Below are 24,817 nucleotides of genomic sequence, written 5' to 3'. Positions count from 1 at the left end.
CAAGCCCAAGCTGGAAGAGGCAGCCCCAAAAGGCTCCTCCCAGCCCAGGGCAGGATCTGGGGAGGCAGCCAGCAGGGAGGGCCAGTCTGTGAGCAGAAGAGTAAGAAGAGAGCAGGCAATTCCTCCCACAGGGTGGAGCCTCCCTGAGCAGACACTCTCAGCCAGGCCTCAGCCCAGATGCTCAGCCAGATGAACGGAGCTGAAGAGACAGGAGGGGGTGAGCGGACAGGGCACACACGCAGGGGCGCTATCACCAGGAGTGTGCCCTGGACCTGGGGAGGGGCAGCACCCCAGGTTTGGGACAACATGGGGCTTTCCTGCGATGAGGGAGCATCCTACCTCCATCAGAAGGTCCCAGAACAGGCCCCTGCAGGGTCCCCAGCAATTCAGCACAGAGGCTAAATGGTGGAGGCTGCAATACAGGGCAAGCCCCAGAGACAAGAAAATCAACAATACATGTTCTACAAAGAGCAAAGTTGAAAGTGTTTGTCCCAAGTTGGAAATTCTATTTTTGAGGCAAACATACCAATCGATGTGGACAATTTCATCCCCAAGGCCGTGTGTGTGGGCTGGGCTGGCAACAGGGGGGCACATGGGATGGCACCCCTTCACCCACTGTCAGCCCAGAATGCCTGTCCCCCCATCCCCTCAAGGCAGGAACTGCTGCTACCATCACGACTCTGATGACTCCGGCCCCCTGGCTGTGCGCTGGGGACCTGTGGGGCCATTTCCACTAACCCCAGCTCCCTGGGACCAGGCCCTAGTCCTGCTCCAGGTCTAACCAGACAACTGCTGGCCTCAGCTCAAGAGCTTAGCTGCATCCCTAGGGGTTGTCCTGTCCCAAGAAGTAGCCCAGAGTCACCTTTTGGATTCTAACAAAACCAGGCCACCAGGAACAGCTTCCCAGAGACATGCCAGCAACAAGGCCCCACCCTGAGAAAAGGGCAACCCCTCCCTCTCAGGTTCAGACCCCTAAGCCGTCCTCCAACCCCGGCCACAAGCCTGTGGGAGTGCTGAGCTCCATCCATGAGGACCAGCTAGCTTTCCAATACCCAAACTGCCATTCCCTAGATTCTGGGCTTACACACTTCTGCTGAACCTCACCACCTGTGAGGGCTTCTGAACTGGGCCTTCTCTCCCTGGGGCAGGTGAGGGCACTTGCACTGACCAGGTCCCAGCCCCCCTTGGTGGGAGGGTGCCTGCAAGGAGCAGGAAGCCCATGCTCTTCAAAGACCCTGACTGGAAGACAGCTGTTTGCAGGTTGCTGCTGCTGCTGCTAAGTCGCTTCAGTCGTATCCGACTCCATGGGACCCCATAGACAGCAGCCCACCAGGCTCCCCCGTCCCTGGGATTCTCCAGGCAAGAACACTGGAGTGGGTTGCCATTTCCTTCTCCGATGCATGAAAGTGAAAAGTGAAAGTGAAGTCGCTCAGTCGTGTCCGACTTAGCAACCCCATGGACTGCAGCCCACCAGGCTCCTCCGTCCGTAGGATTTTCCAGGCAAGAGTACTGGAGTGGGATGCCATTGCTTCCAGTTACATGTGCTTTAATTTGCTTCCTGGGGGTTCTGGAGGCTGCTCTCCAGGCGGAGGCGCTAGGCTGGGCTCTCCTGCAGTGGGCTCCCCACGCCAGCCCTGCAGACCCTCAGGAAGGGCCGTGTCCTCCTCCAGGCCGCCTGTGCCTTCCACAAGCTCCTCATAGGTGATCTTCTCGGCAAACGGCCGCGGCCCAAGCAGCTCCACCATGTCGGCCCGCTCCAGCACCTCCTTCTCCAGCAGCCGCCTGCCCACCTGCATACCCAGCAGCTGTCAGACAGCTGCCCGGCCTGCAGAGCCCCACCCGCGCCAAGGGTATGGCCGCCCACTTGCCTTGTCCACCTGCTCGCGGCAGCATGTGAGCAGATCCAGGGTGCGCGCATGCGCAGAGCCAATGAGCCGCCGCACCTCCTCATCTATAAGCTGGGCCGTGGCCTCGCTGAACGGCTTCTCCACCAGCGCCTCGCCTGGCCGTGGGAGATCGAAGGACACCTGGCCCAACTTCTCGCTCATCCCGAACTGCACGATCTGCAGGAGGCAAGTGCCGGGGTCAGCCCGGTGCAGAGACCCCGACCCCCCACCCCCCAAGGCTGCTGGTCTACCTGGGCATAGGCACTCTGGGTGACCTTCCTCAGGTCGTCCTGGGCCCCCGTGGTGACCTGCCCGAAGAACAGCTGCTCAGCCACGCGGCCGCCCAGCATGGCGCACATGCGGTCAAAGAGCTGCTCCCGTGTGTACAGGTACTGCTCCCTGGGCAGGCACTGGGCATAGCCAAGCCCCTTGCCCCGGGGGACGATGGACACCTGCCAGACACAGCAGGGTGCCCTGTCATCCCCAGGGCCCCCGACCACCACCCATCTCCACAAGAGTGTGGCAGAAGAGGAGACCCTGGGCCCCAGCGCTCACAGGGGGTCACCCTGAGGGTGAACTCAGAAACATCCTCTGTCCCGCAGTCCCCAGGAAGCTGTGGAGGGGCCTGCCTTCGGGGAGAAGCTTGCAGTGAGGTGAGTTTAACCAGGAACCTCCAGCTATCAGTTGGCCAGATCCAGACCCCTCCTGGAACCAGCACCCCGCCCCTGCCCTCCCACCCACCCTTCAAGGACACATTCTAGATGGTTCCATCTCTTCAAAAGTGAAAGGGCTGACACCCACAACACACTGTGCACACATGGCCCCCAGGGCGGGAGCGGGCCCTGAACCCACAGGAGATGTGTAAGGGGCTGGACTGACCTTGAGCAGGGGGTCTGCGTGTTCCAGGAACCAGCCCACCACCGCATGGCCAGCCTCATGGTAGGCCACCGTCATCTTCTCGCCGGGCTGCAGGACCTGTGTCTTCTTCTCAAGGCCTGCAAGTCACACTCCTGGTGAGAGGCACAGGACGAACGCCAGCAAAGAGGTGGGAACCAAGCCCCCACTCTGGCGTTCAGGGGGCTGATCAGAGCAGACCTGCAGCCTGTCGGCTCCACACACACTGCTCAGGCCCACAGGGGTCTGTCCCTGCAAACCAGACGCTAAGCTGCCTTCTGCTCTGCAGACATCCCGTACCCCACTCCACTTCCCGTGCAAGCAACATATGCTCAGGGAAACCTGTTCTTAGGCAGCAGTGTTAGCTACTCTGTGGCTCAGCTGGTAGTGAAACCAAAGCAGGGAGACAGGGGTGTTCTCTACACCCTGTACACCCAGTCACAGGCAGAGAACGGGGCATGGAGAGGCACAGACAACTACTGTGAGTCAGTTTCACAGCAGCTCAGCTCAGCATGGCCCATGACAGCCCCAAACAGCTGCGGCAACTGCCTTGGGCTCCTGATACTACATGCCTGCATACGTGTCACACCTCAATACAAAGTGAACCAGACGAAGCAACTCTGGCTACCTGCCATCTAGATGGGCTGGTGCTCACAGCTATGAGATGGGGTTGTGGATGGCTGCTGGCCACACGGACGCCTTCCTGACCTCTGTCCCCAGGATGGCACTCTGAGACCTTGACTCCTCAGGCTGAAGCCTGTACCTCCTCTGGATACGCTGGCCACTGGGGGGCACTGGGGACCCTGGTAAACTTCCCAGCAGGCTGTCCTCTAGGGCACAGCGGGCACCCGGACCTACAAGGTCCGGTAGGGACCCTGGAGGTTACAATTCTCTGAGATTCTGAACGTTGCTCCAGGAAGAGCAGGAGGGCTGCTGGCAGGTCCCACGTCCTAGATCTGGGTCTCGAGAGCTGCCCAGGCGGAGTACCCTGAAGTGAGCTTGGGGCTTCAGGGTGGAAACTCACCAACGGTGGCCCAGCTTACCTCCAATGACCCTCTCGATGGCCTGCTCGAAGTGCTTCTCCCCAACAGAGGGGTTTAGGTGGCGGGCGGCGATCAGGGCGGCTTCGTTGCAAACATTAGAAATATCAGCACCTGACCCGGAGAAGAAGAAACCGTCCGTCAGGGGCCCGGGGCAGGCTGTCACAGGGACTCCGCAGTACTGGAGCCAGAGCTAAAACAGGTCAAGGGCGTGAAGGAAACAGCACCTGCTCTGTCAGTCACTGCTGCTTTCAGCCAGTTTTTTGGCTCATTTCCATTTAAAAACGTGTACATTTCAAAGACTTTCAGTAATTTCATCAAGATGTGCGACAACTCCTGTCATCTCATCTCAGACATCCCCATCACGAAGGTGTTGTCTGGGGCTAGATCCTGTACCCAGGCTTAGCCGAACACGACTCTACCTTCTATGTCTTTAGACATGCCCATTCCCGAAGTCTCACGTAAGTGCAATCACACAGTATGGTCTTTTGTGTGTGCTCCTTTCACATGGCACAGTGTTTTTCCGTTCATCCACTGTCAGGAGCGTGTCCTGGTATTTCATTCCTTTTCATGGCTGAGTAAGGTTCCATCTGGCCTGAGGCAGCCACAGGAGACACCAGATTCCACAGACGCTCGAGTCACTCATGTAACACGGCCAGCTCTATCTACAGGTTCCGCCCACCGTACACACAGCTACTGGTGACGGCCTGCTGGACACTGGGGTGGTCTCCACTGTTTAGCTATTATGAGTAATGCCACTGTGAACATCCATGTGCAAGCCTTTATGCAGACAAATGTTTTCAATTCTCTTATGTAGGAGTGGAACTGGAGGTCATATGCTAACTGTATTTACTTCTAGAAGCGCCAGGCCAACTTACCACAGCCACACTACTTCACATCCCCACCAGCAACATGTGAGCGTGCTCGTCTCCCTACATACCTGCCAACCCTCCGTCTTTTATGGCCATCCTGGTGGGCGTGAGGTGGTGTCAAACTGTGGTTTTAATATGCATTTTCCTAATAACTAATACCATGACCACCTTCTCACATGGTTTCTGGCCATCTACATACTTTGGAGAAATGTCTATTCAAACCCTTTTCCCATTTTTAAATTGGGTTCTTTATATATTGTAGATTCTAGACCCTACCAGGTGCATAATTTCCAAACATTCTCCTTTCTGTGGGCTCTTTTCATCACATCGATAATGTCTCTTGATGCACAAAATATTTCAGTTTTGAGGAATTCTATTTTGTTTTCTCACTTGCAGCCTGTGCTTTAAGAAACCATTGCCAAATCCAAGGTCCTAAAGATTTTAAGACCTTTTACAGTTCTTGCTCCACTGCTCAGGTCTCTTACCACTCTGAGTTGACTGCTATATGTGGTCTAACGTCCAGTTATATCCTTTTGCTTGTGAATACTTGGTCAAACAGACTATTCTTTCTCCACTGGATGGTCTTCACACCCTTGACAAAACAACTGACTGAGATGCATAGGCCCACACCTGGCCTCTCACTTTTATCCTGATGGTTCACGTCCGCCCTCAGAAGCTCCACATTGGGGAAGTGTAAGCCACTTTGTTCTTACAGGCTGTGTGGCTCTTCCATCCCCTGCCAACTCCATGTGAAGCTGAGGATCCAGCTTCACAATGTTCAAAGGTTCTGCTCCTATGCAGCCCCTCTCACCTTCACAGGTTACATCTTTCTACACTGTGTGCCCATTAACACAGATATGTGATTATGGTTTTACACACCTGTCCTTTATACGGGATGCCTTAATTTCTCCTTTACTATAGAAGAAGAGTTCTGCCTGACCTACTGCCTCCTGGCCTCCATTTCCAAGAGAAGTCAGCTGCTACCCTTTGGTCTATGATACTGTCTCAGTGTGGGCATCTTGTGTTTTATCCCACTTCCTGGATGTGCAGACTCAGATCTCTTACGCAATGTGGGAAGGGTGGACCAGGACTTCTTCCCTGAGCAGCATACCAAGAGGATGGGGCCTTATCCCCATCATCACCACATTACGTTCCCGGGGCGGTGGGCGGGGGTGGGGGGTGGGGGCGGGCACAGCGAAAGCTGACAAAAGCCAGCTTTGGGGCCTCGGGTGTGCCCACCAGATTCATAGTCCTGAAGACAAGGGCGCACTTTCAGGACCAAATAGCACAACCAGACACCACCTGCTGATGACACGGCCAGCCCCAGGGAAGCCGCCCGCCTCCATCACTCACCTGTGAAGCCTGGAGTGAGGGCCGCAAGCTTCTTCGCCAGGGCATCCTTGCTGAGGCTCTCGTCCAACTTGAGTGGACGCAGGTGGACCCTGAAGATAGACGACCTGCCTTTGATGTCCGGGGGGCCTGAGAGAGAGGCACAGGTGGCCAGGGCGGGGTCACCCACAGCCGCTTCACCAGGGCCAGGAGGACCCGCCCCTGCATGTCTGCACTGCACACTCGACTACCCGACCAGGGCCAGAGCTCCCTGTGGCAGAAACGACCCACAGGTCATATCCATTCAGCTTTCACTTCCTCACCATGGGGCCTCAAGTCTGTACAATTCAATCCCCAGGATGGCTGCTCTGGCAGCCGGGGACCTGGGCAGGAATGAGTTAGGTCCTAAATTTCTAGGACCTGCTCACAAGCGGGAAAGGCCAGGGTGAATGCTTCTCTCGTAAACAGTGCACGAAAAAGAAAAGCTGAAGGACCCAACACTGTCACCTCACTCTCAGCTGCATGGACTGCTATGACCTTTTCCGCGCCCCAGCTACACCTGTTCGTCCCGAAGTAGGGCCCAGTCCCGCACCTCCACTGTTTCACAAGTGGGGTTAGCTGCTTTAGGGCACCTCAAAACCTCCTCCAAATACATAACTAATGATCAAACCAAACTTTCAACCCTCAGCTCACCAATGTAAATCTGACGGTCGAAGCGGCCAGGCCTCATCAGGGCTGGGTCAAGGACGTCAGGGCGGTTGGTGCCGGCCAGCACGACGACATTCGTGGTAGAGTTGAATCCTGGACACGAGAGAAGCAGGTGAGCCCAACCAGGACCCGGCCAGCAGCTGTCTCCTCTCCCCTGCACACCTGGTCCCCACTTTCCGGGACCACTGCCCACCCAGGGAGCTGTTGCAGGCAGGAAACGGTGGCTCTGGCTATAACCCGACCTTCCTCAGCCAACTGGGAGCCCCATGGCCCAGTCTCAGGGTGTACACTCCTATCTTAATTTGGTATGGATCCCTGCCAACCTCTCACACCACACAGCGAGCTGCAGGAGCCACGCGGACCCCTCCACCCAGGTCCTGGACAGCTTGCTGGGCCCAGGGAGCCAGACTGGGTGAGAGCAGGGGAGATGCAGTGGGGAGAGGATGGTGGTACCCAGCAGGGTGAGGGCCTGACTCACCAGCACTCGTCCTCAGAAAGGTCTGCTGGGGCCCTCGGCCACCCCAGGACCTGGGATTCAGGGAGGGGCCCTGCGTGCCTCAGTCATCTGAGTAGATGATATTTCCTCCTGGGAGGCTGGGGTTGTGACCCATGCTGGTTAAAGACTGACATGTGACCAGCCCCAGGGGAAACCCTGTCCTGGTCAACGACACTCCTGAATGTCACCCAACTGGCTGCCAGGAAGAAGCTGCGACCCAGACTCAGTGGGCAGAGAGCTCTGGAGGCTGTGGCTGCCTTCCCAGCCCAGGCACCTGCTCCCCATGATTCTCCCGTGTCCTGGCCTGGCAGGCAACTATGATTATGAATCCAAGGACCCATGGATTCCTCCCAGCAAGTGATCAACCCGGGGTCACGTTGGGTACCCTGACTCAGCTACAAAGCTAAGTGAGCACAGGACCTGCCAAAGGTTCAGTCAAAGCTTCTCCAAATTCGAACCTGGCACAAACACCCAGACCTTCCCCAAGAGCCTACAGCAGGCCCATGGCTATCACCCCAGACTGGACCTTCCCCAAGAGGCAGCAGCAGGCCCACGGCTGTCACCCGGACCAGACCCTGCCTGAACAGGAGTCCCGAGGTGGAGAGAGGGTTCTGGAGCAGGAGGCAGCAGGACACAGGCAGCAAGGACGCAGCCCGGGCATCAGCCCTCATCCAGCCACTGAGCTCAGAGGGAGCTCCCTGCACCGTGGGGCCTGAGGACACCCTTCCTCAGACTGAGTGAGCGGGGGTCTCGCCCAGAGAGTTCTGCCAAGAGAACAAGTCCGCTCACCGTCCATCTCCACGAGCAGCTGGTTCAGGGTGTTCTCCTGCTCACTCTGGCCTCCAAACTGCCCGCGGCCACGCTTCCGGCCAATTGCATCAATCTCGTCCACAAACAAGATACAGGGAGCATTTTTCCGGGCCACTGTGAACATGTCACGAACCTGAAACAGGGGTCCACACACAGTTGTGCTCCGTCACTGGAGCCAGGACAGGACTAAGTTCCCTGGGCTGAGGCCCCATCTCTGGGGCTTGACTCCCATCTCGGCTGCTGTCTGCCTGCCAGGTCATCTTTACATCTATGCTGTGCCCTGCGCCCGTCCCCAGGGTCCCACCCGAAGGCCAGGGCAAGGACAAGGGTGCCTCTACCTACCCGAGCTGGGCCAACACCAACAAACATCTCCAGGAACTCAGACCCATTCACGGTGATGAAGGGAACACCAGCCTCCCCCGCGGTTGCCTTGGCAAGAAGCGTCTTGCCGGTACCGGGAGGACCTGTGAGCAGGGCTCCCTGAAACAGAAAGGCGACACCTGGTTTTGAAAGGGGAGAGACGGGCCGAGGAGATCTTGTTCCACTGACTCCTCGGCCTACTCCACGCTTTCGGCCGAGGTGTGCCTTCCGTTTGAAACTTCCTGCTTGTAAAACGAACGTACATTCACCATGAAAAGTTCAAATGCTGCAGGTAGAGGAAACCCCCCAAAGCCCCAGCCCAACCAAGCAGGTTATTTCTTCAAGTGATGCTCCCAGGGCAGGACTCAATGGATCTCGCGATCCAATGTTTACTTTAACAGTTACTGTCAAATTGCTCTATGAAACACGCCAACTCGCACCAGGATGAGCAAGAGGCCCTCCCCATACTCGCTCCTATGATTCTGTCCAGCAGGTCTGACAGTGGCACCTGTGTGCGGTACTGTCTGCAACCTGCCTTGCTCTAGGCTGACTCAAGGCTGAAATTCACACCCAGTAACACACCTAGGTATTCCTTTAGTGAGGAGGGACTTAAAGGGGGGGCTCACACTACTTCATTTCTAGTTGACAGTATGGGTTAACATCTACTTATTTCAAAAGAAACAAAAAAGTTTTTTTTTCTAAGTCTGTAAAAATAAAAACAAAACATATCAAGGCAGGGAGGATGAAGGAGCCTCAAAACTCACAAGGCACCAGGGCCCCAGGGCCCCATAACCATGGACTCACAAAGGGCCTCCACAAGGCAGTGGGCCACGGGACCAGGGGACCCCTGGGCCACCACACCCCAGTTTTCCAGCCAACCTTACCAGGTGGTCAAAGAGAAGCACAGGCCTCCTGCTCCCTAATCTCCAGAGGTCAGTCACGTTCTCTGCTGTTCAGAACAGTCTCATGGAAGCACACAGGGTTATCAGGAAAGTCAGTGCACTGAGTCTCCACCCTAGAGACCTTGCGGCCTGATCTAGAGCCCAGAGACGCCTTGGGTGGGGGTGGGCGGGGGAGGGCGTGGTCTGTGAGCCTCTTCCACGTGAGATGCAGACCTTTCCGGGAAGGAGGTTCAGCTACTGCTAGGGCCCCTGAACATCCATGACACCCAGAGGCACCTGCAGGGAAAGCCAGTGGCCACAGTCTCCACAGTGTCACTTCCTGTGTGCAGAACCTCGACCCACGTCCACACTGCACACCTGTCCCACTGCTGGGTCGTGGGTTATCTGACAGGCAGCTGACCCCAGACCCGTTCACGGCAGTCTGTACTTGGTTCTTTGTTTTCTTGGGTTTTCTGGCCACACCACACAGCTTGTAGGATCTCAGTTCCCCAACCAGGAACTGTATCTGGGCCCCGGCCGTGAAAGTGTGGTGTCCTAACCTCTGGATCAGGGAATTTCCTGCACTTGCTTTAATTATATACTTTAACAATAAATAATAGAATAGAAAGTCGTTTCATCAAAAACGAAGCTGAAACTGTTATATAATAAATCAATCAAGGCAAATTATTAAAGAAAAAGATGCTGTCAAACTGAACGGACAAAAAACTGAAATAGTAAGAAAATGTGATAAGAATACATGATTCTGTGCTTAGAACTGCTTTGAAGTTCTCAGTTCAATTTAGAGAAACAAAACTACAGACAAAGGCTTTCCTGGTGGCACAGTGGTAAAGCATCTGCCTGCCAAAGCAGGCAACAAAGGTTCGATCCCTGGTCAGGGAAGATCCCACAGCCAAGGAGCAAGTAAGCCCGTGTGCCACAACTACTGAAGCTCGTGCACCCTAGAGCACAAAAGAAGCCACCGCAGTGAGAAGCCCTTGCACCAGAACTAGAGAGCGGCCCCCACTCTCTGCAACTAGAGAAAGCCTGCACACAGCAATGAAGACCCAGTAAACCCTAAAATAAATTTAAACAAAAAAATGCAAACTTTCCACTAAAAAAAAAAACAACTATAGTGCTTTGTGCAGGATACTGAACAGAGAATCTAATTGCTGGTGTCACACTCAAAGGAAGGCCTGTTTTCTAAACAAAGCACGGGCATTTGTGCTTGCAGGTGAAATAAACACAGGTGGATGTGCACTGTTTACAGCTGCTATCAAATAAGAGGATTCTTTTTCTGACTCTGCAAATGCTATTTCCACTTTCCAATGTGATTAATAAAACACAGAATCATTACCAGAAGCTGCTTGGTTCTGGCTCAGGTACCACCGTGTGCTCTCTCAAGTCAGTACCTTTGGAATTTTGGCCCCAAGGTCCTGGTACTGTTTGGGGTTCTTCAGGAAATTCACAAACTCCATGATCTCCAGCTTGGCTTCTTCACAACCAGCCACGTCTGCAAACCGCACACCGATGTCATCCTTGATGATCTTGGCTATTGTCTCACCAATGCCGAAGAGGCCCCCTCCTCGCCCACCACGCCCAGCCCCCATCGGACCCCTCCTCATGGCATAGAGGAAGATGCCAATCAGGAGAAGGGTGGGCACCAGGCTTCGCAAGAAAGTCCTAGAAAGGCCAAGAAAACAATCCGTCACATTCCCTTGAGAGACAGGCTGTGAACAGCAGACCTGGCTCTGCTACACAAAAGCGAGCACTGTCCGTATGGACACACGGCCTCACCCACTGTAAAGGGTCCTGTCCACGAGCATCTGTTTGCCTGATTTCCCCTGTGGGCAGGGCAGGGTAGCTGTGGCCCGTCTTCAGAAACCCCCTGACCCAGCACGGCCTCCTCCCAGCTAGTTCTACCCTGCTGCCGCACCACAGCCCTCAGGCTACCAAGCTAAACATTTCCCCACCAATTCTTTCCCCAGTAAAAACACAGCTAACAAACTTGTCTTTACCACAGACACTGACTACCAGAAGACACCTACAACATGCCTGAACAAGTTCAGCAGGAAGCGCTGTGTGTCCAGCACCAGGCCTGACCACACCCGCTCACCCATCGCTCTCGGTGGTGTAGACCACGGCTGTCTGGTTGGGGGGCTCGATGCCTAGCTCCCATTGGGCGGTCTCCAGGTTGCGCTCGAAGATGTCCACACTGCCAATGCTGAACCACGCATACTTCTGCAGAAACCAAGGTGCCAAGCAATGTAGGGGTCTGCCCCCCATGGCCACCACCCGCTCCCCAGCTTCTCTCACAGCAAAGTCCTGAGCGGCTCTGATGGGCCTCCTGTCCTGGCCCCAAACCACAGTCTGCCTCTGTCCCCTATCTGTCATTTTAGTCTCTCCTCTCAGATCTCAGCTGGTGACTGTCCATGGTACTGGGCAAAACTGAAGTGTGGTTACAGCTTCATGAGAGTCCTATGCTACGTGGAAGACTATTCTCTACAGGTACATGGGCACAGGTGGGTGCTGGAAAAGGAAGCCAGGAGAGGCACTTCTCCAATAAAACAGAAAACTATTGTGTATTCTTTTTCAGGTCACACAGCTTGTGGGATCTTAGTTCCACAAGCTGTGGCCATGAGGGCATCTGGTACTAACCACCTGACCACCAGGGAAATCCCAGAAAACTACACCTTACGCTGACACTGAAACCTACACGTGGAACACTGGCCTTGACCCCAGCCCTCACCTCAAGTGATGTCCCAGGGGCAGGAATAACACGCACGAACTGCTTATTCACCACTTCTAGCCGATCCACCTAGAAGACAGACAGCCAGTCAGGACCAGAACAGTACCCTGGGCCTCGGTCTCAGTCAAGCTCCACACGCACGGGTGGCACCTGTCCCAGCGCAGCTCACACTCTGCAGGACAGTTTCGGCTCTGTCTTCCTACCAACATGGACAATTCTAGCCTGAGATTATGGCAATAAACAGGAACCGATCCAAGAAGAGGAATTAAAATGTGGCACATCTGAGCACTAAGCCTTCAAACTGGCTTAAAACTCCAAAAGGAGGGGAGTTCCCTGCTGGTTAGGATCCTAAAATAAGTTTTAGGCTCCAGTTCAATCCCCGGTTGGGTTGGGAAGCGAGACCCCACAAAATGTGCAGCATGGCCAAAAAAACAAAACAAAAAACTCCAAAAACAAAAAAAGTCCAAAAGGAACACAAATGAAAATCTTGTACTGACACTCGTACGTAACACTCAGTCCATCCAGTTACAGCCCACCGCCTGGAAGCCACACACCCTCTGGGGAGCTTCAGACACGGCCTGCTGTCACCACCTCATTAACCACGACTAAGCTCCTTTTAGAAAACACAGCAACACTCAGGACTGCACAGTGAGGACACGATCCTGAGTGTGGAACTTCACCGCCACCCAACACGACTCCAGAAACCATGGCAGACAGGACTCCAGACGACTACCCCCTTGGTTTCTCTTCCGCCAACATGAAGAGTCCCAGCCAGCCAGGCCCATTCATGAGACAAGGGTGCGGCATGTCCTCCTGGCCCTGCGAGACTCCTGCCAGCTGACTCCTCATGCCTCCCCACCGCAATGCTCACTGTCAGTGTGCAACGGGACAGAGGGCACAGAAGGGTGAGCAGCCTCGCCTTCAGACTGTGGCCAACAGGGTCACAGAAAAAGGCCCCTGGGTGGGGACAGACGGTGACTTCCTGCTTTATACTTTTATTTCATGTTACATTTGTGAGCAGGAAAAACAATGCTGCTTGAAACAAAGACTGCAGGGACTTCCCTAGCGGTGCGGTGGTTAAGACTGAGAGCCTCTAGCGCAGGAGAGCAGATTCCATCCCTGGGCGGGGAACTGGATCCAGCATGCCCCACCAGGCAGCCAATAAGTAAAGAACTGAATAAAATGAAGACCACTACTGAGGTTTTGTTACAATTTTTTGCTCCTAAACAAGCCTTTCACAAAAGAACAACCGGTCCAGGCCAGGGACCTCTGCAGATAAGATTACTTATTTCCGTGACATCCTGAGATTTTATCAGGGGACCTCTTCGGACAGCTCAGGGGGCTGGAACAAGATGCCGCCCTCAGGTTCAGGTGCTAGACTCTCCCAGCTGATGTGAAAGTCCCCTTATGTGAGGGCATCTGGTCCTTGTCTAGCTAGGCCAGGCGAGTGTCAGCTTCCAATCAGGCACCACAGATTTGGCCAGGGCTGCATTAGGTGGGCTTGAGTGGGGGGATGGACATGTCACACTTCTGTGCTCCGGGCCGTGCTGTGCTCCAGACCGTGCTGTGCTCCAGAACAAGCATGTCATTGTCAGCCACGTAAGACCTCGAGGAACCTCTGGAACCAGTCCAGACCGCAAGCACAGGACACCTGTCTCCCCCCGCCCCTCAGGCCACACCTGCTGGGGGCAGGTCCCCAGCAGAGGGAGCTGCAGCAGCCCTTCCCCCACCGCGTAGAGACCATCACCATGGGCCTCCCTGAGGACAGAATGTGGACAGACCCCAGGGCAAAGGAGAACTCCCTGCGGATGTCACCACACACCAGGAAGTCTTAACAGTACACTGTTCATGCAACGGGGAGCAAGGCCACTGTGCTTGTGAAGGTGTACGCTCAAGCCTGAGTGTGAGGAGGACGGAGGACTCCACTGGTGTGACTCAGAGCCCAGTGCTGGCCCCTACTGTCCCAGGGCCTAGCAGTGGGCCAGGGGTGCCCTCAAGGAGAAAGGCTCTGAGTCACAGTCACAACTGCAGTGTCAAGATTCACAAACAGAACCAAGTGAAATGAGAAGCCAGAGCTAACACACAATGAGTGAGCGTTTCAGGGAGCGGGCAGGTGTGGGGGTGCAGCAGGGTAGTCACATCTGCACCCTGAGGCCGACAGGCCATCTCCTTCCAAGGCCGGCAGCATGCAAATCCCCTCACCAGACCTCTCGCCAGATAATACTGCACGAAGTGCTTCCAAGTGATTTCCTTCCCAGGATCTCGGAAATAGAAGTAGAGAAATCCTGCAGCGACACCTGCCCCCAGCACGGCCAGACTGTGGAGATCCTTGTCATCCCAGGGCACCTTCCCCTGCAGGAGGAGAACACAACATAGGTTAGACTGAAAGAGAGAGGCTCTCTCACAAAAACGTCCTTTCACAGACAAGGGAGAAGTCGCCAAGCCCTCCACCTGAACCCTCCCTGCCACTGGCCTCCATGGGCACAGCATCGGCCGGCGTGTAAGGCCACGGCAGCTCCCAGGCCACTCAGGAAAAGCAGCTGGCCTTCCTGAGACCATCGCTTCTCTGGGTCTTTAAAAACTCTGATGGAGATCTTAGTTTTAGAAATTAAATCCACTGCTTAGAATCTTTGAATTAGTTTGTACAAAGCCCAAGCCCTCAGTGATTACTTCCTCAGAAAAGTGACAGGCCGTCTGGAATTGGCCCTTATGGACACGCACGAACCTTCTGCATTCGTTTCCACCAGGCAAAGTCATCCCGCTTTCCTCCTCTCTTCCCTCCGTCCGCTCCAGGACCAGCATCCTTTGGTTCACTAGTTCCTAAGAGAAAACAAACTCTGACCTCAGGGAATGGTCACACCAAACTGCCCAGAGAAAAGAAGAACGCTTCCAAAACACAACTTCTCCAACACCGCTGCCTTATGGAGATAAACGGGGAGCGTAAAGGAAGCGCTGCATGTGGCAAGGGGCAGAGCTTCTCAAGGTGAGAGGAAAACCTGCAGTGCCCTCCTGGGATCAGGGCAGGGGCCAGGGTAGTGGAGACTGCAAGCCTACACCAATCTCAGACAGTTCCAGACAAGAAGGGAAATTGACAACAGTTTCTTACGTTTTCTGAAATCAGAGTGACTGTGTGTGCCAGGTGAGATCTAGGAGGCATTACATTTTGGTTTGCTTTTTTCGGGCTGAGCCTCATGGCTTTCAGGATCTTAGCTCTCTGAACCTGGTCCCTTGGCACTGAAAGCATGAAGTCCTAGCCTCGGGACAGCCAGAGAACTCCTTAGGCTGGCACTCACGTCACCACCCCTCAGAACATTTGCGACGCACAGACTAGATGACTGAACCCAGTCCCCAAGCCTCTTTCTTAACATGTGCATGTAAAGTAGTAACAGCTCTAACCACACCAGGGCACCCCCAGAAACACTTCTGCAGCCCCCGCACCCTTCCATCAGGTGCCAAGAATGTACTGTGAGGATGGGTCTCACTCGGGACACACCCATCTGTGGTCTAAAGCTCCCACTACCTCCAAGTACAAGCTAAGGGTCAGGTGGCCTGAACCATCCTGCAAAGCTGGGCACAGGCAACTAAATCAACTATTCCTCCCATTAAAACATCCAGAAGGCATTTCAGCATACACAGAATGACAAGAGGAAATAACACAAGACTGTTACTCTGGTGCAAAACCAGAAGGAAAGAGTTGAGAGTGGAGAACACAAAGGAATATGTTTTCCCATAAGAACTTAGGAAAATAATCCAAAACAGAAAAAAAATCATTCCCCTGAGAAAAGAAAAGGTGGAAAGACAGAGGCGTGAGACAAAAATCACTTCTGTGTCAGTCAACAGCAGCAGACACAGAGCCTGAGCACGACACTTACATGGGTTCCCAGAGAAACGGGGCCAGAGCAGCCCCTGATGTACAGGCACCACAGCAACAACCAAACTCAAAGGCCGGAAGGCCAGAAGACCCCAGGAAAGACCAAACTCAGGACGGGGTAGAGCGAAGATCTGCATAAACGTGAAGGACAAAACACGAAGTCCTACAGTCACAGTGAATCATCCCCCAGTGAGCTCTGCGCACCTCTTCTCTCACGATGCTCCAGGCTCTCCAAGCAGGAAGACGCCACTGCACATCCCCCACATCACCAAACTTATGACTTCAAAGATAGGTTTGTCAAGGCTTCGGATCCACACAAGCTATGCACGTGCAGAGGCCCGAAGACAAAGGAAGGTAGTGAGGCCATGTCCACAAACCAGTGAAGGGAAGGAAGTGCTGAGACCACCTGCACACGGGCCCACCTGCTCGCCACCTCCCACGATTAACCCACAATTAATGAATGCTTCAACAATTCTCAAATGTAGGACTGCCCTGGTGGTCCAGTGGCTAGGATCTTGTACTTCCACATCAGGAAGCCCAGGTTCCATCCCTGGTTGGGGAACCCAGACTTCATATGCTATGTGGCATGACCAAAAATAAAGTTTAAAAAAAATTAAAAATTCTCAAATGTAAAACTCTGATAGTCTGATTGGTCAAATTGTTCCTTTTATGAGCTGTTTTATGAGCTGTTGCATTTCTGTGTTTCTTCTCCTCCTCTTAAAGAATTTCTCAAACCCATAGGGAAAACGATGAGATTCTGGCACTTTAAAAGCACGCACCACACTCGCATAAGCAGCCAGACTGTCCAACAGGAAAGGAGTAAGGGAGAAGCCAATTTTCTTCCTGGCTTTAGCCTGGTGCAATAGACACGCAGCTCCAAGTCTGAACTCTGCAAGCCTCCTCACACAGGGTCTCAGAGACCCACTGCACAGCCCGCAGCCTGCGCTCAAGGGGCTCACGTGCTCCAAACTAACTGCAATAGACATGAGGTCCCTGTCCTGCTTTCCAAACATGAAACTCAGCTTAACCCTCAGATGTGCAGAAACAAAGGCTTGCTCCCAGGCATCCCCAAAGATTCACCCACCACTTCCTTCTGGAACACCTTCTCTCTTTTGCCACCTTCACTGATATATTAACACTGCAAAGACATGGGGCAGGTGACCCAGAAACGGGAGAGGAGCTAGGTGTGACTCAATACATACAGAAGCTAGAAGAGGGGTGGCCTGGGTCTCCTGGACCGTCATGCACCCTGTCCCTGCTCCCCACAACACAGGGAACCAAGGAAGCCACACTCAGGTCCTGTGACCTCATGCTGCTAATGACGGCAGAAGAAAGACACGTACCTTTGGGTGGTTTTGAACACAGCCACTGGGAAACTGACGCCAGTCTTATCTGCAGAGCCGACTGCTGAAAGCGGATTCCCTGGAGACACTGAAATGGGAGACAGAATTAGCTTCCACAAATTCTGATGCAGCATCTTCTCACAATGGCAGTTCCAGGTTGGAAAGGACCAGGATTCGAGTGGAGACATAAACCTGAGGACTTCACCTGCTTTATCTCATTAAAAATATGATTCAATGTGACTTCCCTGATGGTCCAGGTATTCAGACTTTGCCTTCCAATACAGGGAGTGCGAATTCAATCCCTGGTTGGGGAGCTAAGATTTGTGGCCAAAAAACACAAAATATAAACTACAGAAGCAATATTGTAAAAAATTCAAAAAAGACTTTAAAAACAGTCCACATCAAAAAAAATCTTTAAAAACAAATATGATTCAAGCAGGAGAAACAGAAACTACATTCAGTGCAGAAATACATGAAGAATTTGTATAGCTACAGCTATCAAAAAAAACTAAGTAATCACTTCCTGCCTGAGGCAATTTTTGTCACTGAAGCTATTAAAACAAACATTAATAACTCTTAAAAAAAAAACAGCAAAATCATGTGAAATTTAAAAACCAAAGGGTATTACGATTTATCTTTGATCAGCCACAGGTTAGTGGTTTTGTCAGGAGAGCAAACATTTTCTGCCTGCTAACCTGCTCCAGCTGTGTCTGATTCTTTATGACCCTATGAACTGTAGCCCACCAAGCTCCTCTGTCCATGGGATTCTCCAAGCAAGAATACTGGAGTGGGTTGCTGTTCCCTTCTCTAAGGGATCTTCCTGACGCAGAGATTGAACCCACATCTCTTATGTCTCCTGTATTGGCAGGCAGCACCACCTGAGAAACCCTGTATTTTCTTGAGTTCTCAAAAAGGAAAATGACAGTTTTTATTACCATAAGCTACTAACAATACTTAACATCAGTTAAAGACAGGATGAAAGACAATTTTGGTTTCTCACTATCATAGGTCGAAAGCCATCATAGGAAAAACGAGTACAACAGAAGCCACCACAGTAAAAAACCAGCTCTAAGCACAGTCACTTAGTATTAACTACAGCCAAAATACCTCAACCAGGACTTGCCTGGTGGTCCCCTGGGTAAGAGTCCACCTGCCAATGCAGGGGACACAGGTTTGATCCCTGGTCCAGAAAGATTCCACATGCCAAAGGGCAAATAAGCCTGTGGACAACTACTGAAACCCTGCTCTAGAGCCCATGCTCTGAAACAAGAGAAGCCACTGCAATGAGATGCCCTTGCACCACAACTAGAGAGTAGCCCCCCGCACAGCCACGAAGACCCAGTAAAGCCAATATAAATAAATACTTTAAAAAAAAACTCTTTTAAATGTTGATGCAGGGCAGAAACCAACACATTATTGTAAAGCAATTATCCTCCAATTAAAAACAAAATTCTTTTTTAAAAAGGTCCATAAATGGTTAAAAAAAAAAAACACCCCAACCAAAGATTTGGATTGTTCCCAATATTTTATTAAAATGAAACTGAATCCGTACACTACGACTCTTGTGTTATTTCAGCCGTGTCGTCTTTCAAGGTGGCAGGCTATTCCCCAGTGCAAACTCCATTTCCTAGTAATTATTAATTTGCTGATAAGCCCAGTCATTCACACATCCTTATCAGAGGCCACAGAGCACTAAAAAGTCAGGTAAGCCATGAGAATATTGAAATCTGGGAAAACCATAAACAAGGGGCTCAGGAAGGAGGCACAGCAGAAATGGTGACGAGGCTCCTGGAGCCTTTGCTCCATGAGTGTCCCCTCCCCCCACACAGCAAGTCACCACGCACAAGGGGACCAGAACGTAATGTCACAAAGGTTGTCACCGTAAGGGGAGGCCTAGACAAAAGCTCACAGAAGAAGATGGTCCTGGGCCCCTCTGCTCCTCAAGGCCCTCCCGTGCGGGGTGGAAAACGCAGAAGTGAGGAGAGGGAGGTGAGGGCCTGAGGTAAGGTGACTGGGAGCCAGTGGTATGTGATGAGTGCTCTAGCGCCCAGCCCCCAGGGTTTCCCCAGCAGCTCCCCAGAGAAGGAGCTGGGGCTCCTAGAGGTGTTAGGAGGTCTCCAGCCCTAGAAAGACAAAGTATGATCTTCAGGCCTTCAAAACTTGAGAAACATCCCACTCCTTTATTTCATGACTTAGTGTTTTGATTTGCTTAGGGGACCACAGTAGATCAGATACAGCTCGCAAAGACAGGGATCTACCACCCATTATTGGTGTCTGGATATGCAAAGCCAGCATGTGAAGCTGTGCACAGCAGTCTTCCCGTAACAGGCAAAGTGCCACTGTCCTTTCTTTGTCAGGTCACGAATCAGGTGACTCCGGCCTGTGTCTCAGATGCATACAGGTGCAGCCCCAGCAGGCGCTTGCAAATCTGCTGACAGTTCCTGCTCAAGCCTCACATCCTTCAGGAGTCGATCACCCCACCTCTCATAGCGTGGCACTCATCCCCGCCACCCTTCTCTTCACTGTCTACTCCCTCTGTTCTGTTTCCTTCTCCTTCACACGTCCTAATACACTAGCTACATGCTGTTGTCTGGTTCTCCTTCTGGAGTGGAATGGGCAATGTAGGAAGCTCAGTCAATGAAAACGTAACCGCAAGAGGCATCCAAAACATAAGCTTCCCCTTGAGGAGTACTGACTGCTCCCGCACTTCTTTTAACCAGAAGGCAAACTGCGACTTCATTTCCAGCCTTCCCACACCCGGTCTAAGCCTTCAAGTCCCTCAAAAGAGAGCTCACATCTGTTCCAGATGAGATGCAGTGGCTAATAGACTCCACAGAGGAACAGCTTTGTCTGGGAAGGAACTCAAAGATCATTCAACTTCCTCCCTCCCTAACTAAAACCACTGAGCTCCATGGAATTCAGTGCCTCATGACACAACTGTGTTGCACCCCTCAATCACTGCATTCCATCCAGCTAACAACTTGAACAGTCCCCTGCAATGCTGAGTTGGCCCGTGGCCACAGATGAAAGGCTCTCCTTTCACTGATATTGCCAAAAACAATCAAACTGACAGTGCACCGTCCCCAAAATGAAGAGGTAAGAAGGAAAAGTTGACTCCTGGAAACAGGACAGAAAACAAACGCATGGGCCCCCTTCTTCCTCTTTTAATACCGTCTGAAATCAAGACAGCTTTCTCTGACCAGAATCCAGAGGCTCCACATCAGTCTGCCACGAAAGAAATCAACGTGATCACTGTCCCCCTTGGATGCTCAATACAAAAATAAACCTTAAAGTATGGTCTACTTCAGAGAATCTAACCCAGAAGAAGGCATACGATACAAAAGTATCTAAAAGGGGAGATACTGACTAGCTATGCTCTAGCGTTTCCTCTCCTATAAAACAGGGTTTAGTGCAGCGCCTACCTGCCGGACGGGTATAAGACTTAAATGAGACAGTCCCTGTAAAGCCCTCAGCATGAAACCCCTCACACAACGTTAGCTATGATTACAGTGTAGAACTGGGCTCGACGAATGTTGTCCGAATAAAAAATACATAACACTTTACAAAACTGTATCATGACGGAGAACAACCCTGTGACACTGAGCAGAAAGCCCAGGAACAAGTATGCAGGGGCAGTGGGCAGGGCACTGAGGCTCAGGGAACTTTCAAAGAAAAGGGCGTTAAGAGGCCACAGGAAGGAAGGCACACGGAGACCTGTTCGGGCCAGCGGCAGCCGCCTCAGCCGCTGGGAAGGGCTGGAGCCCCGGGGCCAGCCAGCTGGCCAGAGCTGTGGCCGCCGCCGACGCGCCTCAGCTTCTGGGGCTCGGGTTCGCGCATCTGGTTCCCTCACCCGTTCCCCGAGCCGGCGGCGCACGTGGATGGCGTCACCGCGGAGTCAAGAGCGACCACCGCCCCCACCGCCCGGAACTGGCGGGCTGCGCCTCCCCGCTCACCTGCTGAGCGGTTCCGAGCGCCCTCACGCCGGCCCCGAACGTCCTGCCCCCTCGTGGGCCAAGGCCGCACCGCCACAGCACGGCGAGCGGCCCCGCCACCGCCCTGCTGCCGGCCGCCGCCACCAGCCACTGCGACATTCCCCCTCAGACCTCGCGCCGCGCGGCGCGCGCACGCGCAGTGCGACGGCGAGTAGGTCATAGGGCACCACACCTCCAGCGGACCTCGGGGTCTCGCGCATGTGCGGTGAGGCCAAGGCGCCTAGGTGGGGACCTTGCCTCAGGTGTCTACTGTCGGGCCTGACTCGGATCTGAACGTTTGCGCCACCTACACTACGGTGGCAGACGCGGGCTAGATGCTGAGGAGACAGCCTTTAGGCTTACTTTAAATCTGGAGTCCTCCTTGGGAAGCGGCGTACACCACCCCGCCTGCCCGCCGGCTCCTTGTGGTCCAGGTACAGCGCTGGGAACCGGTTCCCCAGGAACCGAAGACCCCGGGCGGCGTGGGCTGTGCGGTATTACCGCCCCTCACGGAGTTTTGTTTTCTGCATCAGGGAAACCCAGTCCTGCTGTCCAGGGATTTGGCCGCTCTGATCGACTCCCTGGAACCCAGAAGGAACCGGCCTTGTCCTGGGCTGTGTCGTGGGCCGGCCTGCGCTGACCCGGTCACGTCCCCGGTGTCGTCATCCTGCGCCTCCGGGAAGCCCCACTTTCTCTTCCCCAAATTCTGCGAAGGGGCGTGGAGCAACCACAGGCTTTCTCGCCCTTGAGACTGCTGTGGTTAGTACATACCGGCGGCAAAGATGCCTGGGAAAAGGTCCCTAAACGCCGCAGTCATCCGGAGTGCCAAAAGGGAAAGGAAAGCAATCACCCTCGACGTGAAGTTAGAAGTGTTAAGACGGTTTGAAGTGGGTGAGAAGCTCAGCCAGATCGCAAAGGCCTTAGGCCTTGCTGCCTCTACAGTGGCGACCATCAGAGATAATAAAGACAAAATCAAAGCGAGTTCACAAATAGCCACTCCTTTGAGAGCCTCCCGGTTGACTCGCCACCGAAGTGCAGTCATGGAGACCATGGAGAGGTTGTTGAGCTTGTGGCTTGAAGACCAGAGCCAGCGAAACGTGCCCCTGAGTGTCACCGTTATTCAGAAGAAGGCCAAGAGTTTGTTTGATGACTTACAGCGTGAGCAAGGTGAAAGCTCTCAAACAGAAAAGTTTAATGCAAGTAAAGGGTGGTTTGTGAGATTCAAGGAACGCCACTGTTTGCCTTACTTCAAGATGAACATTGCAGCTCCTGCCAAGGAGGATGAATATCCAGAAATACTGAAGAGCATCATTCAGGAAGGTGAGTACACCCCCCAGCAAGTTTTTAATGTGGATGAGACAGGTCTTTATTGGAAAAGACTGCCTGAAAGAACGTTTCTTTCAGTAGAAGAGAGAGCTCAGCCAGGATTTAAATCATCCAAAGATCGCTTGATGCTGCTTCTTGGTGGCAATGCAGCTGGGGACTTCAAGTTGAAACCCCTATTGGTGTACCACTCAGAAAACCCCAAGGCTCTGAAGGGGTACTCCAAGCCCAATCTGCCCGTGATTTGGCGCTCAAGCAGAAAGGCTTGGGCAACCAGGAGCATCTTTCATGAATGGTTCACATATTTTTTTTGCCCTGCCATTGAGAAATACTGTGCCCAAAATAACCTGACCAACAAAGCCCTGCTCATCTTAGACAAGGCACCATGCCACCCAGTCAATCTGAGCGATCTGTCTGATAATGTAAGAGTGGAGTATCTTCATGACAGCACAGCTGACTCGATCCAGCCCATGGGTCAAGGTGTAGCCTCTGCCTTCAGAGCTCATTACCTGAGAAGGACTTTTGAGCACATCTTAGAAGCAACAGATGGGGAGGATACAGCAGAGATCAGGGAGTTCTGGAGAAACTACAGCATTGTGGACGCTGTGGACAACATCTCAGTAGCCTGGGGGGAGCTCAGACCAGCAACAATGAACAGTGTGTGGAAGAAGATTTGGCCTGAGTGTGTTCATTTCCAGAGTGCTTCCCAAACAGATGGCATTGCACAGCTTCAACAAAATATTGTGATCCTTGCCAAGAGTGTGGCTGTTGGAGAGGTGGGAGAAGCTGATGTGGACCAGCTGCTGCAGTCCCATGAGGAGGGTCTCTCGAATGAGGAGCTGATGCAGCTGGAGCAGGAGCCCGCAGGAGAGGAGGAGGAGGGTGAAGAGGCTGCCCCTGCCCTGCGCCAACTAACCACACGGGAGCTGTCAGCAGCCTTCTCACATTTTGAGGCCGGCTTGCAGGTCCTTACCAGTAACAGCCCTGATGCCGTGTGGAAACGTCAAGTTTCAAGAGCAATCAATGATGCAATAAGCTGCTACAGGGAGCTGTACAGTGAGAAGGAGCGGTGCTCCAAACAGCTCTCCTAGGTGACCTCAGTGCACAACACACTCCACGGCAGGAAGACCAGACATGACAGGGCAACCTCCTAGGTGACACCTGGCCAAGTCTTGGCTTCTAGATGTTTAACATCCTTGGAAACCCTGCTTCTGGTACATTCATTTTGACACTAAAGAGCATCACATCTTGTTACTGAAATTGTGCTTAAATATGCGCTTTAAGAAGATTGAAAGAAAAATCCAGGAAAAGTTATTTAAAACACACAATGAGGAGACCAGCCCTGCTAGACATTGAAACACACTATAAAACCTCTGATTGAATCAAGGAGGTACTCAAATGTGTAGAATACAATAGAAAGTCTAGAAGTAGATACAGATAAGTTTTTTTTAATAGTGCAGGACAGCTAGATGATATTTGGCAAAAGCTAGTTAGTTCACACCTCACAGCATACACAGGAATAAACAAACAGACGAGGGATCTAACTGTAAAAGCTGAAACAATACAAATGCTACACAACCCATGGATATATGCCTCTTCCCCATGGGTGATCAGGAAGATCTTCTGTAACTCAAAGTCCAGGTGAAATTTAAGATTAATCAATTTGATGATATGAAAATGTAATAAAATTTTTCCATGAGAATAGAAGAGGACAAACAGAGTCAAAGGCAAATGACACACTGGAAGAAAATTTCTCACAGATAATGAGTTAATATCTCTGATATGTGAAGAACTCTTAAAGATTGAGAAGAAAATACCAAAAACCCCATAGAAAAGTAGACAAAAGATATAATTCATAAGTAAGTAAATTAGCTCTTCAAACATAAGAGAAGTGCAGATGAAACAACACTCATACCATTTCTCATTATTCAGATCAGCAATAATCAAAAGTATGGCTACACACTCCACTGGTTAGGCTGTGAGGTCACAGGCACCCTCATTCACTGCTGGTGGGAACACAAACTGGTACATCCCTTACAGAGGAGTATCAAGCACTAATACAAAATATATTTTGATTTAACAATCCCACTTTTAGGAGGATACACTTCCAACAAAAGAAAATACAGATGCATGGATTTTGTTGCAGCCTTGTTTGTAACTTCAAAACCTAGGAAATAGCCTGAAGAGTCTCATGTAAAAAGTCAAATATGAAATGGTGCTTGTACACAATGGCGAGTTAGACAGTTGTAAGTGATGATAACTACAATAATAGAACAAGGGCGAACTT

At 52.4% G+C, this 24,817-nt stretch overlaps 2 protein-coding genes across 2 annotated transcripts; one reads left to right on the top strand and one right to left on the bottom strand.

Moving 5' to 3' along the window:
- Positions 1–1,532: 1,532 nt before the first annotated feature.
- LOC138096190 (mitochondrial inner membrane m-AAA protease component AFG3L1-like) lies at positions 1,533–21,327 on the bottom strand. Its single transcript, XM_068992271.1, has 16 exons — positions 21,190–21,327; positions 17,237–17,324; positions 14,748–14,842; positions 14,225–14,374; positions 12,023–12,091; positions 11,390–11,514; positions 10,686–10,956; positions 8,378–8,515; positions 8,015–8,168; positions 6,715–6,822; positions 6,046–6,171; positions 3,824–3,934; positions 2,766–2,881; positions 2,138–2,338; positions 1,869–2,063; positions 1,533–1,790 (listed from the first exon to the last, which is right to left on the bottom strand). Exons 1-16 carry the CDS (start codon positions 21,325–21,327, stop codon positions 1,536–1,538), a joined length of 2,340 nt encoding a protein of 779 aa, XP_068848372.1. The 3' UTR covers positions 1,533–1,535.
- A 662-nt stretch (positions 21,328–21,989) lies between these two features.
- Positions 21,990–23,621, top strand: LOC138096189 (tigger transposable element-derived protein 1-like). The gene has a single exon (XM_068992269.1). It carries the CDS (start codon positions 21,990–21,992, stop codon positions 23,619–23,621), a length of 1,632 nt encoding a protein of 543 aa, XP_068848370.1.
- The last annotated feature ends 1,196 nt before the right edge of the window (positions 23,622–24,817 follow it).

Source organism: Capricornis sumatraensis, chromosome 20 (assembly GCF_032405125.1).
Source record: "Capricornis sumatraensis isolate serow.1 chromosome 20, serow.2, whole genome shotgun sequence".
In the NCBI taxonomy this organism is placed as follows: Eukaryota; Metazoa; Chordata; class Mammalia; order Artiodactyla; family Bovidae; genus Capricornis; species Capricornis sumatraensis.
The sequence above is the reverse complement of the archived record's forward strand: the minus strand, read 5'-3'. Positions and strand labels throughout refer to the sequence as shown.